Raw genomic sequence first — 13,579 nt, 5'->3', positions numbered from 1 at the left:
TAGACAACGAAGTCCTTCGAGCCGAACACTATCGGCGACGAAGGCTGAGTCAAGAACCAAGTACGAGTCGACGACGAAGTCATTCGAGCCAAACACTGTCGACGACAAAGGTGGAGGCGAAGTCAATGATCAAGTAGTTGACGAAGTCCCTCGCGCCGAATACTATCGCCGATGAGGATGAAGGCGAAATCGAAGATGATGTAGTCGACGAAGTCGCTTGCACCGAACACCGTCGACGACGAAGGTGGAGGTGAGGTCGATGACGAAGTAGTCAACGATGAAGTGGTCGATGATGAAGTAGTCGACGGCGAAGGTGGAGGCAAAGTTGTCCTACATCTTTTTCTACTCAACAAACTATTTCACAATTCATTCTTATTATAAGAACTCAATCCTCGTTCATTACAATTTCACAAGCCTCGGCTAGAATATGAAGGGCAGTTTGTCAATGAAGGACATGACAATTTTGCAAGAATCAATAAAACTTCCTTTGCTTAAGGAAAGTTATGAATTAGATAAAAATAGAGCAAGCCTTTCTTGGCTTTTCTACTCGCAAGGATGTAATCGCCCTTGGCGTTACAACTTCTCAGGGGCCCTTCGGCATTTACAACCACTCTTTGGCATATACAGCCCTTCATACGCACTTGGCGTTTACTCTATGGTATTTTCACTTCATAGAGGTCTTAATGTAGGTGCTCTGGGCTCTACGGCTCTTTGGCATCTTGCACGATAGAGTCTTTAGCGTGAGCGCTCTCAGCTCCATACTTCGGTGCAATGCAATGCAATGCAATATATGGAATGAATGTATGAATGAATGGATGCTTTTGAATGAGGGTAAGAATGAAGGGTTAGCAAGTTAAAGGGAAAGACACCCTTTGATTTAGTCTCTCGTCTTTATGTGACGAGAGCTTCATGAGATAACTGAAATCTAATGATACCGAAGTCCAAATAGAATTCCCGGAGACTAGTTGATGAAGTCCAATAGATATAGAAAACCAATTGATATGTCATAGCCATTTCCAAATCAATGATATAATAAGATAACCGTGTAACCATTAGCTTCGGGGAGAAAACCCATAACCGGAAGGCATCCTGGAAAAAATACGACGAAGTGCGCATACAAAACATGATAGTTGCATGCATCCCCTGGATGTGAATGGATACCAAGCACAATTAAGAACAAGCAGGTAATGCATTTGAGATGAGGGTACACTAACATTGAAAGCGGAGGGCAAATGCATTGGAATTTCTTACCTTGGTGAGGAGGGCCATCCTGGAAAAAGAGATGTTATATCCTTCCATAGGAAGGGTTAGTGTGAGCGCTAGATTAAGTAAAGACTTTCAAAACGAAAGGTAAGAGGGAAAAACGATATGCAGAAATAAAACTGAGGTGATAGTAAGATACTGCATTCAAGAAACAAAATACTTCATGTGAAGGGTTAAGCTGGGTTAGCTTATGAAGGTGAAGAGATACTTGCAGAGATTGATCAAACCTGCATGTTAGTGAGAAAAGTAAAAAATCGAGAAGTATAAAAGTTGGTTTTTTGCCCACAAGCAAAGAGTGAGAAGTATAGTGCATATGAAATGCGACTGAGATCAAGTGCCATTCCTCGGCACACAACGGTCTTTTCTTGCACATGAAAGGGCATTTGTAGAGCATTAGCTCAAGATCAAGCGAAATATTAACTTGTTGCATGAATATAGGTTAAGCTCGCTCGCATGTTGCGACTAAGTAAATGGTGTGCTGCCATAACTACCTCGGTTATTGCGGGGCAGCTTACTTAGATTGGTCGATTTCGACCCTCGTGCCGAAGATAACTCCGCATCGCTCGCGAAGGGGTTGATTGCTTCGGCGTGGCTTGGTGAAGTAAATGACAATAATGAGATGAGGTTCCTGCAAATAAAATGCTCCTGCATCTACTAGATGAAGTGTGAGCAAGCAATCTCTAGACAATGCTAATGAGCGAAAGAAGATAAAGCCCAAAGAATGTTTTTTCTGTGCCTTTTTATTTGATATGCGAGAAATAATGAGCATTTGATATGAATAGCATGAGTTGCAATGACCGAAGGGTATAGAAATGATGTTAATTAAGAAATAGATGCTTAAATATTCATAAAAAAAGATAAGCACGTATACGTGAACTATGGTTGGATCAAACGACTATTGTTCCTATGCATAATTCGTTCAGTTAACTCAGCTATCCGAGGATCTAACTATCCTGTTTAGAGCCCCCTGGCCACACAAACGAAGGGTACCTCGGTTGAAAGATTGTGCACACTGAGACCGATGTTCGAATTCCCTTCGTAGCATTAGTTTTTACTAATACTACCTCCATTTTTATTTGTATGTCGTTTCCAACAGCAACTTCATCGTCAATTAGCCTTCGGTTACCACCACCGACGCCAAATAAAAAAAACGGAGGTAGTATCATTTATATGTGTTTAAATAGCAAATGTAGCAGCCCTGCAACGGTAACTGACGAAGGGTCCAGACGCTGTATATAGATAGCCCAGACGCTTTCGTAACTGTGGCCCAATACTCGACCGATGGCTCTCAGCAAAACAAAAATTACGAAGGCCCCCTGAGCAGGCCGAAGCCCAATAACCCGCAGAGACGAACGGTCCAACGATTGAATTTTCGAACCAAAGGCTAATTCAGCAGCACCTATGCTTACTGGGTAGCCAAACTAGTGATCCAAATGAAAATATGATGCACCTCATCCATTGTGCGACGAGGCTGCCTTCGGATCTTGCCATACATATAAATTGGGTGAGTTTAACGGATGTCCGATCATTTCATAAATATTTCGTCAATTAGACGAAGCCCCATAATTTGTCCCCTTTTATGACGGACGAAGATGGCGATGAATTCCCAATTATTAGGAAACTGCTAACTCACTGATCTGAAAAGCCTTGTTAGCAAATAACCAATATGTATGGACGAAGCAAGTGCTTTTCGCATGAAAATGATATATTGTAATACATGATCGTGCGCTAGTCAATACATCTTCCCTTCGGAGCAATTGTGCAACAAAACTGATATTAAATTAGTATGCAAATAGTGTAAAAAATATTATGAAAACGCGAGACCGACAATCGGGAGAATCGGGCGCGGAGGCACTTGCGGGAAAATTCACTCGATTCCCGCACCCGAGCGCGACCGCCCGTCTTCCCCACACCATCCCGCTCGTCCGCCGCTGGCTGGTCCGCGCCCCGCCGCCGGCCCCTCCTGGCCGGTCCGCGCGCCGCCGCCGGAGGCCCCGCCGACGACCCCTCCGTGCCCACTAACCTCCGCCGCCTCCGCCTGCTCCGGCCCCAGCTCCCTCGCGCGACCCGCAGCTCCGGTCGGCGCTCCCCGCTCCAACCCCCAGCTCCGGTCGGCACTCCCTCGCGCGGCCCCCAGCTCCGACCGGCGCTCCCCGCTCCGGCCCCCAGCTCCCTCGCGTGACCTGCAGCTCCGGCCGGCGCTCCCCGCTCCGGCCCCCCCAGATCCGGTCGTCGCTCCCCGCTCCGGCCGGCACTCCCTCTCTCGGCCCCCAGCTCCGACGTCGTCGGCACGCCACCAGCTCCTCTGCTGAAGCTCCCCTGCTGAAGCGTCGGGGACGAGGCTCTCTGAAAAAAAATCGACAATGCCAAACGCTTTGCTTCTCCTGCCAGCAATTCTTGAGGAAGCAGATTTTTGTACCATCAAGCTTCTTGAAAAATCAATTCACAGATAAGCTGAAACAAACACGCCCTATAGATTATGTCTTATGGGTACTACAAAAGATCACTTTGGGATCGCACTGGGACCACATATAATCTAAAATAAAACTATCTTATTTTAGATTATATGTGCTCCCATAGTGGTCCCATAATAATCTTTTACCCTTAAATCATAATCCAACTTATATAATCTAGGATGGAAACACCTTAGTAGGAGATCTAGGTTTCTAAATTTTCAATGGCACGGTAGATGAGCCCAGAAGCAGTCTGTAAATTTCAAATTTATTGAGGCGCATGACTCTGAATGTGATTAATTACTTTGGTATACTGTTACAGAGAATCAGTGTATTGGGTTTGTGCATGCGTCCAGCGTGCACGAGTAGGAGCCATGGCCTCCAAATTCGATCAGAAGGGCATACCTCATGCAGACAACTGAACAACTTTACAATTTTGCTGGAGCAAGAAGGGCATACCTCATGCAGACCCCTGAATAAATTACATGCAAAATGAACGAAAGGCTGACCAACTGAACAAGTATACCTCGTGCTAACTGAACAACTGCCCGAATCAGTGTTTGGTAGGAAACTGAGCGGTCAATGAATATCACAATAAGCTGACGATGCTCTGCAATGAATAAAAGGCTGGTCATCTCTGCGTGTTTGTTCTCCCTCGGGGAACAGCAAGCGGACCCCTGAAACTTCATTCAGAGTTAAGCGTCTCAAAATTTTATACCTCTAACGAATATCTCACTGACCATACTCAACCTATTTGTGAACACTATCAACAGATCTTTCCAGCATAAGTTCATGTGCAGCTTCCAGATACTTTATGGTGCGCTCTGATTGATGACATATCATCCTTGACTGGTTTTCTGCAGCATTCCCTATCATGTAACTTCGATCTCTGCCTTAGTCTCTACTTCTGGTTGCCATTCTGATATTGGGACCCTGTGGAAGCAAGCAAGAAACTCCGTGTTCCTTTCTGCACCCTTTATGGGAGATTCAATCCAGCCTTTATTGCAGAATCCAAACTCTTCCACGCCTGAAATTATTATCCAGTACCTGGAGGGAATAAATCAGCATAGAGTGATTCCCAGGTCACTCGGTGAGGAAAACATATTCAAAGTTAAAGCAGACAATGAAATAAACACCACAAATATAGGACGCTCTCTAAGGGTAGTCAAAGATTATGCTGAAAAGCTTTTAATTGTTTAGATATACACCAATTTCATTAGATTTCCATAAGCAAATAGGCAAGCACAAGGAAGCATCATATTCATATAGAGCTATTTATAGTGGAAAATAATGAGAAATGATAAATTATCAATGAAAGGATTATGGCATTATCAGACGAACAAGTTTGAAAGTAAAGCAGTGGATTATTACCTCTTTATGAACCAGAAGGTCTCGAAGAATCCCACCACTTCCTACCTGAGAATGATGAAAAATAATATTCATTTTGAGTGACTTTATCTCTATCACTGTGAATATAACAAGTAGCCTGAACTCCATCTACAATGAACTACTCTTTCCATTCAACCACCTGTAATCTACGAGCTTCAAATTGAGGCTTGATAAGCGTTACCAACGTAGAGTCCATCTTCATTACTTTGATAACAGCAGGCATAACCTAGGTTGTACAGATAATATGAGTGTGTGCTAGGAAGAATTTATGATTTATAACTTCAGAAACATGCATGGTAAAGATAGATAGAAATGAAAAACAGAGTGACTTGAATAGTTACACTACATATTCACATGTGACAAATGCACTTCATTTTCCTGATGCATTTTTTTCCTCTACTCCTTTAGTGAAGATGATCTCATGCCTAATAACATCTGACGGTTGGTGCAGCTCATCTGTGCAGTTGCGAGGGCACAAGAACTTGATTTTGAGGCCCAATGACCCCTTATATCACGCTAACTTTACCAAGAATGAGTTTTGTGAACAGAACCCAAGAATATATAGAGAATTTTTCAACGCGTTGAACCACTATTGCAAGCTTGCAACTAGAAAATTGTAAAAGGCCACCAGAACTATCTTGACTGGCATTCTGTAAAAATAGAAAAAACCAGAGGCAAATTTGCAAATGCACCAATGAGTAACAGAACAGACTTGGATAGTAACCACATGTTCACATAGGGCAAATGCACTCAATTTTCCTAATACCTGTTTTTTACTCTACTGCCTAACTGAAGCTAATCCCATGCCTAATAATTGATGAAATTTATGTGGTCATCAGCGCAGTTGTTGTGGTTGCTTTAGAAATGGCAAAGTAGCTTCATGAGAAGTTGATTTTAAAGCCCATTAACTCTTTATATCACACTAACTACACCAAGAAAGCATTACAACAAAAAGAAAGGAAATTTTGAACACGGAAAAACAAAATAGAACAGATAACAAAAGACATAAAAGTGATGTAGAATTTGAATAACTAAGCTAAAAGGCATTTATTCACTTTATTATGATATTGTGCTATACGATATGAGTTTTGTTAGAAACGTTATCCAAGTGGATAACCTTCTGGCCACTAAATATGAATGATAATACAGTGCACACTAAATCATACCAAAAGAATCGAGATAAATGACAGGTCTAGTGTCACCAAGTCGACTGGTTGTAGCAATTCAGAAAGATATCTCAATTTTGTACGTTCAATCACTGAAACACATTTGTGTATACGGATTTTTTTCAGCTACCTGAAATGGAGTAGGACACAATGAGATTTATAGTCATAGTGCTTAGCAACTACCTGCAACTGATGGAAAAAATGGTAAGGGCAATAGATAATTTCAAGTAAGGAAACCTGTCCGTACCCAACATCTACACCATAAACATGTGATGCTCCATGCTGAAGTAAACAGTCAGTAAAGCCACCTGTGGATAATCCCGAATCAAGGGCTATCTTTCCATCACAATCAATACCAAATTCTTTGATAGCTACCTCAAGCTTATGTCCCGCTCTGAATTTATTTTTTTAAGAAAAAAAGGATGATTGTAAGCTTCAGAAAGGAGTAATTTTGTATATTTCAAAGCACAATAATTCATACACCAATTAATTAGAGCATCAGCTACATACATATTTTGGGATTTCAGCCTTAATTTCAATGACTGATTTGTCAGATACTTGTGTCCCAGATTTATTCACAACTCTTCCATCCACATTGACTTTACCTACAGAAACATAAAGAAGGTTCAATAAATAGGGATAGTTTATGAAGTGTGGCTTTGTATACAAAGTAAGGTACAAAAATGGCAAATGTCTAAATGATTTCAGAAACTGCTTATACATATTGAATGCAGCAGCAGCATGAGAAACAAAAACAAGCATGTGACCTATCCATGGACCAGTATCACTCCACAGAACATATCTAAGAAATATACGGATCAATAGAGATACATTTGCAGGTGACAGATAACAAATTAAATACACAATACAACTCTGAAATTCCAACAAAATCAAATAATTTGCTCAAGTACTAAGGAACAAGCAGAACAAACAGCAATACAAGAATACAAGAAACAATGGGTTCCTTGTTTGTATATTTTTTATTTTCTATTCATAAATTTACAACCCACTTTTATTGAATTTCGATAGAAGCTGAGATGATTGCTTCTTTTTTTGGGAGTATCATACAACCCACTTTTACCAAGTATGAACCAACCTTGAAGAATCCATGACTGGATGTATGTTCTGCTATATTGTTGAAACCTTTCCAAGCACACTTCATCCAGTCACCTTTTTCTGTGTGAAAATAATGCGAGTCAGGCACAGTATTAGTTGAACAAAAATAATCTCAAGAAAAAATTCGTACTATAAGCATTTGGCACTCTTTTCTTCACCCATTTTAATTGAAACTATCTTTACCAACAAACAGGAATAACTAACTTTTGATTAAGCAGCAACTAAAAAAGTCAGATCAATTCAACAATTCAATGAAAAGGCTGCAATAACATCCAGGAGCTCACATTCCCACATATTATGACCCTAAATAAATATCTGCAAGTTTAGATTCTAATTGTCACCACAATGGCAAGCTTATTGGTGCTCCAAATACACTACTGGCCCAACTCTCCTAGAAAAGTAAAAGAAAAACACAGATGATGACCCCAAAGGATGCAGAAGCCACACATACTCCAACACAATTATAATTATAATGGTGTCTGTGGTTTTTGTTATGTACCTATGGGACAATTGAATTCAACAAAATGCATGGTCCAATGACCAACTTACATATCAGCACCCTATCCAAAATTACAAAGCCCAAAGACACCGCTACCAACTTCATCTTACCAACTTCATCAATTTGACAGTACCCATACAGTATGATAAAATTGCTTGCATGCATGGGCGCAAATCAGAAAAGCACAAATATACATTAGAACTTTTAGAACACTTACTTCTTGGGGAGCTGAATCTTTTGAGCTCTGACAGCTGCAAATTCACGGGAGGAGGACAGCAGCTTGGCCGGACCCCAACCAGTCTAACAACGAAACAAACAACAATTAGATCGAATTAATCATATCTGCTCTGGGGAAACATAACAACAAGAACGGATAGGCAGATACCAAAGAACGGAATCGCCCTAGTTGGTCAGGCCCACGTTTCAAGACCAATTCAGCCGAAATTTGAACTAAATCCAAGAAATTTCCCTTCCCACGGGAAACCCCAATGATTTGACGGTCACAAGCAAACAAACTGAAGAGAAGAAAGGGGGGAAGATGACTTCTTTCAGGAGACAAATGCCTGTGAAGAAAAAACATGACTTATTTCAAGGAAGAAGAGTGGGCATCCCTTCTAGCCTGTTTCCGTTGCGATTCCTCGGCCTAACCTCTACCTCTCGCCTACGGGGTCATCGCGGCCGCCGCCGCCGCCGCGGCATAGGAGGTCTTGCCTCGCGATTCATCGAACAACAAGTGGAATTAAAGAAAGGAGAGGGGAGAAGAGTAGATGATCTCTTACCGTGGAGACGGAGCCTGGAAGCCATCATCGCCACCCCACTCTTGCTCATCGCTGATCTCTGCATTCTGCTCCCCTGAGAAGCGAACAGGTGCTTTGCGTGCGCAGAGGAGATGAACTCTATCTGAGCCCCGAGGAAAACCGCTGTCCCGACAAGTCGGGCCCACATGGCAGCGGGGCGGCTATCGCAATATTTTCTTATAACCTTGATGCGCATGACAATATGCTCCTGATGAACAAGGAGGGGAGTAGGGGGACGAACTAGCAACCAAACAGTTCAGAAGTATGCAGAGATTGCTCTGAACTGTGGCCACTGGATTAAAATGAACCGAAGCGTTTGCTGTTTCCGAAAATTAGCTTCCAAAAATTAACACCCGAGTAGGAAATCAGAGGATAAATCGTTTGCAAACTGCTTTCTTGAACAATAAAACCATCATGCCATTGAAGTTCATTTCTTCTCTGCTGCTTCAGAATTTTGATGAGCAGTCAAATTCATTAAATTCCACCAGCTGCATTCTACTTGTTCTTAGCAGCAGATTCAGCAAATCTCAACAGCTCAACGTATCGCAACCAGCACTCCGCAGTTTTTTTAGACCAAAGACCGTTTCGTCCTACTTATATTGAAAGCAAAAGGTTCTGCTGGGGTTTCCAGCTTACATGAAGCGTAACATCTTAACATCTACAACATTCTCCAACAAAATAAAGACTCTCCACTTCCTCAAGCTTGTTAGATAGCAAACACAACCCCCTGCTAGCTTGCTAAGACAAACACACACACCCACGCAGCGTCGCCAACACTTTTTCCGCCGGGCGCCTCTTCTGTTGGGAGTCTTCAGTAGACCACCTCGCCATCCTTGAGCGTCAGATTTTCTCCAGTCCCTGCGCCAGCTTCCGAAGTAAATCGTCCCGGTTTGCTTGCCCCTCCACTGTCGCCATCTTTCTCCAATACTGCAGAAAGCCCATGATTTTATAAGCAAGAACCTTAGGATTAGCTATTAAGATATTGGAAAAGAAACCCAATCATTTTTTGTACGCCAAATGGCCCAGCTCACTCCTGCAAGTAAGTATAACGTCAGATCGTCTCCTCTCCGCCCAGAAGTCCCCCCTAATCTAAGTTCGGCATATTCATTTAGACTGATGGGGCACCCTGTCCAGCCTAAGCTATCTCTGATCCAACACCATACAAAGGCAGATAATGGGCATCTGAAAATCAGATGGTCAGCATCTTCTTGCTCTTTGCAGAGTTTGCATTGTTTGGGTCCATCCCAGTTTCTCTTTTTCAACTGGACCGTTGTTTGCAGCCGATCATGCCATAACATCCAAAAAAAAATTTGGATTTTCAGGGGAAGTCTCGTGTTCCACACATCCACCATTCTTTGGTCCACACATCCGGGATTGACAACAAATCTATATAATGATCTAGTAGAGAACTTCCTTTTGCCCACTAACATCCACAGTATCAGATCCTCCTGGTCCTGTAATGCGACCTGTTCCAGATCCCCCTCATCCTGATCCACTCCTCCATCTCCTCATTTAAATCCCTCCTGTATCTAAACCTCCACCCTCTTTGGTGAGCTTCCGCCACTGAAATATTTTGGTCACTACAAATTCTAAACAGATTAGGATAAGTAATCTTTAGAGCACAGTCCCCCCCTCCACACATCTGTCCCCCCTCCACTTGGACAGTAGCGCTACATTCATAGCTCTAGTATCAATGAAGCCCAGACCTCCAAATTCCTTAGGCTTATTCAGTGCTTCCCATTTCACCATGTGATACTTCTTTTTGTTACCCACACCCTGCCAGAAAAATCTCCCCCTGATCGAGTCCAACCGTTGGTGAGTCCCCTCATGCAACCAGTACACTCCCATCATATACATGGCAATGCTTGTCAAGCTTGTGTTGATTAAAATGGCTTTCCCTCCATAGGACAAGTGACCACATTTCCAGGTGCCCAATCTCCCCTCCACTTTCACTACTGGGCGACTCATTTCTCCTTTTCATAATCTTACGTCGCTAACCGGAATCCCTAGATACTTCATTGGTAGCTCCCCCACATGACAATTAAATGCATTGGCGATTCTTTCTTGTTCGCACTCCTCCACACCCAGCACGAAGACTTCATTCTTGTTGTAGTTGATTCGCATCCCCGACATTTCCTCATAGCATAACAGGAGGAATTTGAGCATGATAATATTGTTTTCACTGTTCTTCAGAAACAGTATTGTGTCGTCTGCGTATTGCAAATGAGTGAGGCCCCCCTCCACTAGATCTGACACTAAACCCTCAATAAGGCCTCTCTCCTTTGCATGATTGAGTATTCCCGAGAAAACATCGCTCACCAGATTGAATAGCAGCGGTGATAAAGGATCACCTTGCCGCACACCCTTATAGCTTCTGAAGTAATCACCTCTTTCACCATTCAGGTTTATAGCCACTCTATCTCCTGTTACCGCCTTCATCATCCACTCTATCCTCTCCTTTGGGAAGTTCTTCTTTATCAGTACCTCCTTCAGAAAGTTCCAGTCCACTTTATCATACGCTTTCTCAAAATCCAGTTTGAGAATTATTCCCTCCAACTTTCTGCTCTTCAAATGGTGCAGGACCTCATGTAAGACCACCACGCCATCCAGGATATACCTCCCAGGAATGAAATGCTGTCTGACTAGGACCAATCACTTTATGAGCCACCTTGGTTAGCCTGACCGTTAGCACTTTGGTGATGATCTTGTAGATCACATTAAGTAGACATATAGATCTGAATTGTTTGATGTTTGTGGCTCCCTAGATCTTTGGGATTAGAGTGATCACACCAAAGTTTAACCTTGCTATGTCCAGCTCCCCTTTGTGAAGTTTCACAAGCAGCGCACCATTGTCATAGTAATCGTCCCCGGGCCTTGGGGACAAACTCATCATCTCAAGACATTCCAGGACGGGATCCATCATCTTCATCGGATGACTGCCTGTTCTTGTCAATCCTGACCGTGTCCCATTGCTGGCACTTTCAGGCCATGACTCACCGGACACTGGTGTGGGATCCGCCACTGAGCCATAACGACAGCTGCTGCCCACTCCCTGCTGGGCACACAAACTGCGTAATCTTGCAGAGGACTCCGACGCCCTCTTGACAATAAGCGAGAAGGGACTAATGCTATCGCCGCTGCTCGGCGTCTTCTGCACTGGGAGAAACCCCGAGGACGGCGTCGTCCCGGACATGTCCGACACCGGCGTGCCAAAGTCCAGCAGCCCACCGAGCAGTGGCGAGCCTAGCAGCCCCGTGCAGTCCGGGGAGAACCGCCAGAACGCGTCGTCCGAGGAGCACCTCGGCACGAAGATCTCGTCCTCGAGCGGGTCCACCCCTCCATCGCGCGGCGACACCAGCCAGTTCACCGACGCCTCCTCGTAGCCGCATTTCGTCGAGCACGTCCCGGACTCAGCCCCCGACGGCGAGGACAGCCAGCGGATGGACGCCCGGGACGGCTCGGCGTCGAGGTCGCCGCTCGCCAGCCCCGCCCCCGCGATCGCCAGGATGCCCCGCGGCCGGCACTTGCGGCGGTCCCCGACGCCCGGGAGCACGTGGTGGCCCGCCGCGAAGCACGCCGGCGTCGCGGACCCGCACGCGGCCGCCGCCACCTCGGGCGAGATCGACGCGTGGACCGGCGGCGTCGCGCCGGTCGATGGCGTGGCCCCCGACGAGTCCGCCTTCTTCTCCGGCGTCAGGGCCTCGAACTGCTCTAACTGCCGCCCTTTCCCCAGCCACTGCTTCTTGCCGACGCCCGGCTCCGTCTTCTTGATCTGCCCGCCGATCGGCTCCAGCCCCCGCCTCCTCGGCTCTTGGCCAGCGCATCGCTCGGTCCGGGTTCTCGATTCCTGATCCGGGAGCCGGTCGGGCCTCCTGGCCCCGGGCCGGGGCTTGGGGTCGGGGCGCTTGGGGGTCCGCGGGGTGGACCCGGACCTCGACCCGGACGCGGCGGAGGAGGGGAGGAGGAAGCGGAAGCACCCGGGCCGCTCGCGCGCGGCGGAGGCGTCCCTGGAGTTGAGGTCGGAGAGCGGGCTGCGCCGGCGCGCGGAGCTCCCCGCCGCCGCCGCCTTGGGCTTGGGCGCCGTCGCGGGGGAAGGGGAACGGGACGGAGAGGGCTTCCGGGGCTTGGAGGCGGAGGAGGAAGACGGCCTGGATGACTGCCGCGGCATGGCGGCGGCGGTGTAGGACCGCATGGCGGTGATGTGATGGGGAGAAGCGGCGGCGGCGGCGGTCACGGGGATGGGGTTCGTGGAGGCCGCCGCATCGGGGTTTGGACAGTGGGAAGGGAGATAGCCGTTGGAGGATGGTTGGATGGATGGAAGGTGGTTTGAAAGATCTCTGCGTGTGCGTCAACCATGGACACAGAGCATTCAAGGGCTGATCGTCTGTAACGGTAATCGCGCCCACGGCAACGGAATCGTGGGAGAGTGTGTGTGTGGCAGAGTCAGGATGCCGATGATTTTATTAATTATGCAGGCTGTATTTTAGTAGATATAAAAATTAGTGTATCGTTATATCTATATTTTAAATGTGTTTGGCTATATTATTAACGATATATATTAAGAGATGGCGCACGGATATCAGCATTTGATGAGTCGGATTTCGAGAATTTAAGGAATAAGTCTACTTGTGGTATTTTAACTCTCCTGTATTTCTAATTTAGATTTATTCTAATACCGTCTTAATTTTTCAACTCAACTAATATTTTAATTTTGACCCAAACTCATTTTCAAGAGCCTTGGGGGTGGCATTGCCATGATTCTTCCCTCAATTGGCATTTCGTGGCTAGCCATCCTCTCTTTGTTTGCTTTTGTTTCTGTGTGTGCAATTTATAGGAGAAGCCACTATCACATTGCCCGAAGAAAAAAAAAAGGACTCACGGGTTAAAAGGCGGATA

The 13,579-nt window shown here is 45.4% G+C and overlaps 1 protein-coding gene and 1 long non-coding RNA gene across 2 annotated transcripts; both read right to left on the bottom strand.

Annotated features, from left to right (window-relative positions):
• Positions 1–3,020: 3,020 nt before the first annotated feature.
• Positions 3,021–8,820, bottom strand: LOC101767556. The gene is made up of 9 exons (XR_001164655.2): positions 8,666–8,820; positions 8,104–8,186; positions 7,368–7,447; positions 6,782–6,876; positions 6,519–6,665; positions 6,272–6,401; positions 5,245–5,331; positions 5,088–5,132; positions 3,021–4,763 (listed from the first exon to the last, which is right to left on the bottom strand). It is a non-coding gene; the product is annotated as an uncharacterized LOC101767556 (long non-coding RNA).
• Positions 8,821–10,660: 1,840 nt separating this feature from the next.
• On the bottom strand, positions 10,661–13,257 carry LOC101767160. Its single transcript, XM_004980251.3, has 2 exons — positions 11,485–13,257; positions 10,661–11,300 (listed from the first exon to the last, which is right to left on the bottom strand). Exons 1-2 carry the CDS (start codon positions 12,873–12,875, stop codon positions 10,661–10,663), a joined length of 2,031 nt encoding a protein of 676 aa, XP_004980308.2. The 5' UTR covers positions 12,876–13,257.
• Between the last annotated feature and the right edge of the window lie 322 nt (positions 13,258–13,579).

Source organism: Setaria italica, chromosome VIII, assembly GCF_000263155.2.
Source record: "Setaria italica strain Yugu1 chromosome VIII, Setaria_italica_v2.0, whole genome shotgun sequence".
Lineage (NCBI taxonomy): Eukaryota > Viridiplantae > Streptophyta > Magnoliopsida > Poales > Poaceae > Setaria > Setaria italica.
This window is presented reverse-complemented; position numbering and strand designations above follow the sequence as displayed.

Bases quoted from the DNA above. Each gene is read 5' to 3' on its own strand.
- LOC101767160 (XM_004980251.3), bottom strand. From the start codon at position 12,875: ATGCGGTCCTACACCGCCGCCGCCATGCCGCGGCAGTCATCCAGGCCG. The intron at 11,301-11,484 runs GTTAAACTTTGG...CATTCCTGGGAG, and splicing joins GGGGAGCTGGACATAGCAAG to GTATATCCTGGATGGCGTGG.